The sequence below is a fragment of the Rousettus aegyptiacus genome, unplaced genomic scaffold (assembly GCF_014176215.1).
Source record: "Rousettus aegyptiacus isolate mRouAeg1 unplaced genomic scaffold, mRouAeg1.p scaffold_m13_p_6, whole genome shotgun sequence".
NCBI classification, from domain to species: Eukaryota; Metazoa; Chordata; class Mammalia; order Chiroptera; family Pteropodidae; genus Rousettus; species Rousettus aegyptiacus.
Genome location: NW_023416309.1, coordinates 94,248,579 through 94,254,578, shown reverse-complemented (window position 1 = coordinate 94,254,578; position 6,000 = coordinate 94,248,579). Strand labels below are relative to the sequence as shown.

The 6,000-nt window shown below is 35.5% G+C and overlaps 1 protein-coding gene across 11 annotated transcripts in view; it reads right to left on the bottom strand.

The window, feature by feature from the left end:
- Positions 1-282: 282 nt before the first annotated feature.
- Positions 283-6,000, bottom strand: part of SPAG9 (sperm associated antigen 9) — a 113,360-nt gene continuing 107,642 nt past the window's right edge. For all 11 annotated transcript variants that reach the window (XM_036222055.1, XM_036222057.1, XM_036222054.1 and 8 more), the window contains one exon: positions 283-3,804. In XM_036222055.1, the coding sequence (XP_036077948.1) occupies positions 3,689-3,804 (116 nt within the window). In that variant the 3' untranslated portion in view covers positions 283-3,688. The remainder of the gene's footprint in view (positions 3,805-6,000) is intronic.

Sequence of the window (6,000 nt, the reverse complement as noted above, 5' to 3'; positions counted from 1 at the left end):
CTGGCAAATGGCATGCCTTAGTATCATGTGTGGATTGTTATTCAGCACAGCCGCATTTCTAGAAAGCTCTACTGTCTATTACTCATATCTCATGTGAACACATGAGCCAAGCAGACATGTTCTTCACGTATTTCCTACAGCTCACCTTCGGCTAGTGCCAAAGGGCGACAGTCCTTCAGAAATGACATATTTGATGGGGGAAGATTATTGGACTTTCAAATAAAAACCAAGTTCAGACTCTTAGGAAAGGCAAAAGCAAAACAAAATACACTGGACCTGATACATGTTTCATATACATATTTATATATATTTCATGTACAAAGTTACATTCCGAACCCCAGGGATTCCATAATAGAAATAAATACTGAAATAACTACATTGCTAAATGAGATTTTTGCTCATAGAAATGAAGCCTCAGCCTCTAACAGACAGCAAGAACCATTTTTCAGATTACAGAGGCAAGTAAAATTCTGGATAAAATGTCTAGGACAAAAAACAAATTCAGAACATAAAATGGTTAAACTATATTCAAATATTGAGAAACATGACATTAATAATAAAAACTTAATTTTTTAAAGAGAAAGAAAATGAAATTTTGTGTTATAAAACAGTATAACCCTGTTAGAAAAGCATTTATGATTTCCACATTTAATTCCCTCTCCTCTACTCTTCTCATGTTACAAACTGGGACCAATGAGTCCCTTTCTCAACATGATCAACTAAGAAGAGCCCTAAATCTGGTGGAGTCCTTTGGTAATGGTCATAATACTCACAAGGAAATATTCAGTTCCACAGCGGATGCATGACACACATTCTTTAGTACAGTTAATATTATGAGACGATTGTTTTCTTTTGTTTTGTTTCTAAAGCAGCCACTGTTAAAGGGTCTATTCTCAAATACAGGAAGACCTTTAAAAGAAAGGAACAATACAGCAACTGGAGAATGTATTTTAACCCTTTCTATGCAAACACAATTGGAAAAGTTATGTGCTGCATATTTTGTGCTCAAAATGTTTTACACTCTCAACAAGCTGCAGCTATTAAGGTATTCATTCCAATTTTTAAAATTTAGATCTACATGAATTAGAGAAAAACACTCTCAAAACCGAGTCCCTAGAAAATATTCTCCCTTTGCCTCACAGGGATTTTAACCTGCAGTTAATAATAAGCGTTAGGTTAACGTCTATGTCACCGCCCTTTCTGTAAATCAGCGTCAGCAACTTCACATGGCTCGGCCTCATACCTAACTCAAACGTAACAAAATAAGAAAATTCTCATGTATCCCTTATTTCCTCCAAAAGGAGTGAATTGTTTTTGTTTTTTTTTTAAACATGGAGAGACCAGCCTGAGGTACTCGAGCCTCTTCTCTGCCCTCGACGTGCTAGCCACGGGCAGTTTGTACTAATCACTTTGCAGTTTGCAAGAAGCTTACATTTTGGCATTTTCTTCAAGGGTTACCATCTTGACCAAAGTGAATGCTACAAGAATATAAATCTGTTATTGGAGAAAAGGAGGAAGTAAAGCAATCAGTAGAAAATACTTGACTGAAATTACAAACATGAGGACAAGCCCTTAAAACAAAATATACAGCATTATTGTACTCTCTCTAGTCCCTGAAATTAACAGGGCCACGGATAATCTGACAGTTTTAGATACAATAACTACACATCTATATTCTTAATATCAGCAAGTTTAAAATAAGCAATACAACCATTGTAACATGTTTGTCTGTGTTTCTCATCTTTATCTCCTAATTTCCTACATTTGGTCATACAAACTCTAAAAGACTGAATAGCAAATGGGTTGTGACTCTGGGATTATAATTCCCAAACACTTTGGTGTGTTATTCTTGTGAATTCATACAACATTCCTAAAAATGTTTAAGAATGTTGGTTATTTAAGGTATTGCCAAAAATGACTCAGATTTAAAATGAAATAAAAACATAGTTTATGTTATGAAAAAGTGGCCTAAGTTTTGGTGCCCTGAAGAAATGTACATAGCTCAAGCAAAACATCATCCTTTTATACAGCTTTTACCAAAGGTTTTTTTCTTCCAGACATCTAAAAGTGGCCATAATTTTACTGGGTACACAATGTGCTTATAGACACATGTGGCCAAACGGATCCAAAGGCCTCCTCTGGCTCATTAAATCTCATGTGTTTTGTAATCTAGCCAAATCATCTATGTGCTTAAAAGACACTGGTGTACTTTTTACAAATATCTTTGCATGATAGTTCAAGAAAAAAATCTCTGGTACTCGAGAATGCGTAGACAATCTGAGACCTGTGTTTGCTTTCTTTCCTTTAAGCAGTCCTTCTGATGAGGGATCTTTAATAGGTTCATATTTTCAAAATAGCACTTATATTTATATTTAGCTTTGCTTAAACTAATGAGTAAGAAATGGTAAAATCACACATTTTCGAGAGGCTTGAGGGAGGGAAAAACTGAAGCATGATGGTTTTTCAAAAACTTATTAAACAAGGAAATCAGACCCAGACTATTTTTTAAATGGGCGTTGTGAGTGAAAAGATGTCATGTCAACTTTTACTCTGTGGTACCTTGGCTTTGTCTTCTTCTCCATCATAAGTTTTCCTCTTTGAAGATGGCATTTTAATCTCAAAAGGGCATAAAAGCTCAAATGTGTCATTTACATACAAAATATCAAGTGCAAGCTGTTCTGTAGTTTAACAGGAAAAAAATACCGTTTCCAATCAAATCCCTCATTCAGTTTGGCCACATTCCATCACCACTACTGCTTTATTCTTAACTGGTAAGAGTAATCCAAGAACAGCTGGTGAACAGGTGAATTTCTTATATGGAAAAAATTCAACCAATCACCACCATCCACTGGTACAAGGACTCCAAAACACAATTTCCTTAAAAAAAAAAAAAAAAAAAAAAAAAAAAGCCTCCCATTGCTGACATCTATCTTCTAAGCATTCTAGGTATAAACCTTTCAGACATGTCAGTATGAAAATGAGTAAAACTAGTCTCAAAAAAATCAGAATATTCAGAGAAGCAGGCCTCATAAACTTTAGAGCTCTAATAAGTCAGAAACAGGAAACTTTTATTTAAATAGTGTAGTCTTAATTTCTTTAATATAAAACCCCCCAAATCTGATGAAAACAAAGTTTTATATACCATATAAACAAGATTTGTCAGATTTGAAAGTGAAAATTAAAGTAATTTACAGTTAGCTTTTAACCTTCTCGGGACATTAAGATAAATCCTGATAATCCACCTGATATTAGTTTGTGTCAATTTTATAATACATTCGGGAAAACTTAACTATTGTACTTAATGGTACAGTTTCATTTATCATGTGTTTCCATTAATTCCATTATTAGTGACAGCTAAAAAGTGATCCCATCCAACAAAGTGAGTGACATTAGCTGTGGCAGAATAAACCACATCTGGATTGCTTTCTATAATTCACCAGTTTGCAGAAAGTAAACATTCTTTGATTTGTTCACGATATACTGAAATTGTCTATAACACTGGTGCAGTAAAACAGCTAGTTCCTGTATTATTACGGTAAGACAGATTTTGTAAAGTTATCAGGAAAAAAATGCTCACACATTATGTGGTGAAAATTATTTCACAAAGAGAGCATTAAATAAAGAGGAAAAGGGAAAAGAAACCATGCAGAAGAGACAGCTTCTCCATCTCCACCTGTGTCCCATGGGCTCACTCACTGCCGTACATCACTTGCCACACTATCAAGTGACTCCTTTCTGCTTTGGCAACAGAAGGTTCAAGTGGAAGATCCTCTCCCAGAAGTTCTGATTCTCCACCTTCATCACCTGGTGGATGATAGGGAGACTCGAGTTAGGTTGAGCATAGAATATGCAGGCGGACATACATCAGACACGATGCTTATGGTCAGGGCATGAACAGGATACATAAACCTTGTCTGACTCCCATTGCAGATAACACAGAAAAAGGAATGCCGTGAATCAGAATCTCCACTGCCTGACTTCTAAAAATGTTAATTCACTTTCAGACTGCATTTGTAACAGCAAATTCACTGTATGTTGAAAACGCATCCCAATATGTCTCTAATGAAGCTAACAGAAATGGGAGCTAAGAGGGCAAAGCTGTCCAATTCTGTGTTTATCCAAATGGCCAGTCTACTTTTGTCTATTTCAAAGAACTAAGACTAGATAGTACTATCAATGTGAGTGTGGGGACAGACCCCACAAACTAACTAAACCCAAACAACTCATACTTATTGTCAGTGACAATAAAGTTCTCCAATCAAAGGCAAATGACATGAGTACATGGAAACTGGCACTATCTCCCTGCAGCACTATGAGGTGGGTTCATCACCTCAAATACTGGGTTTTCCTCCCCATGGTTTTCAAGTTTAGAGGTAATGAATTGATAGTATATGGTAGAGATAAAGAAATGAGGCCCAGGTACAGACGGACTAGAGGTTCTTCCGGGAGTAGCTGAGTGAGTCTGATGATGACGCTGTACTCCAGGGCTTGGTGCAAGCACGCCACACCCCTCCCTGTAAACACATCGTTAGGGAGCAGGGTTGTCCTGGCACAGCCCTGTGACAACCCGGCAGAATCCTACCAACTTAAACAACAAGGGACAAAGCTATAATGCTGACCCACTAGAATTCTGAGATGTGTCTCACCCGAATTTCAACTATGAAAAAAAAAAAAAAAAGCCAAAGAACACTGATACTGTCAGCTAGCTAGTCACAGTAGCAGAAAAATAACCATAAACATTTCATTTTTCTCAGCAGGCCAAACTCTCCCTTAACCACCTCCTAGTGGCTTTTAACGGCAATGTCAAACTGTAGAGAGGAGCATGCTTTAAGACTCAAGACAAAATCCAGTTTTTGAACTGAAATATAATCAAGTATTTAGCATATAAAAAAATCAAGTTTGGTTTTTAAATTTTAAAGAATTACAATAATAAATAAATTGGCTGAGACAAAAGATTGTTAGTATTTGTTTTTTGAGTTTCGTTTTAAAGGTTTTGTTTTTAGAAATTACCCTGTTTTTTAAGGTCTCTACATCCTACTTAGTTCATTAAAAATATTGGGACTGTTGGGATCAATTTTTCATTGTTCATATGTTACAGGAAATGAAAAAATAAAGGGAACAAAAAAAATCAAATTAAATTTTTTATATTTTAGAGCACGTTTACTATTAAAATTAACCTATGCTTTAAGACAAGGCCATTTTTAACGTTGGATTAAGCAGAGATAATGACAAACCTGTTTAAGCCATTTTTTATATTATTTTCAGAATCTACAATGGAAGAAATTTTTAGTGGAAATGGAAAAACGACAGAGATTTTATTAACATAACATACTTTGTATGGTTCCAACTGCCATGCTGCACTCCAAAAAAAACTCTAAAAATAACCCCAGCCAAATGAAGTTCCTCTTTAAAAAGGAATTCAATCCTGCACCAGACGTCAACTATTTAAAATACTTCTAAGAGACTTCATTCCTGGTAACATCACCAGAATCAATCAATTCCTAAACTTAACATTTCCCTTAAAAACGTGTCAATAAGCTTTTTTGCATCACAGTTATTCTAGTACATACTAATTACATGTGGCACGCTGTCATTTACATGACCCTAAATTTTATACTTTGTTTTTACAGTTATTTATAACTAAAATAAGTATCTGTCACTGATCTATAACATTATATTCTTTAAAACTTCATGTTTAGGAACTTTTGAATCTCTGTTAATTTTAGGCCAGTTTGAAGGATCTCTTCACTCAGGGCAAATAAATTTACCACGGTGCTTTACAGTTTACAAAGCTCTAGACTGTCACAAAATCAACTCTATGTGTTTTCTTTGTACCTTTTGGGCCATTTCTTCTTAGATCGTTTTACAAGCTCTAATGATCCTTTAAATGGGGTATATTAACACACAGTTCTTTTAGCCTGTATCCACACTCCTTGGGTGAACTCATCAACCCTTGTGGCTTGTAGTACCACTACAGGAGAACAGCTCCCAAATTCCTCC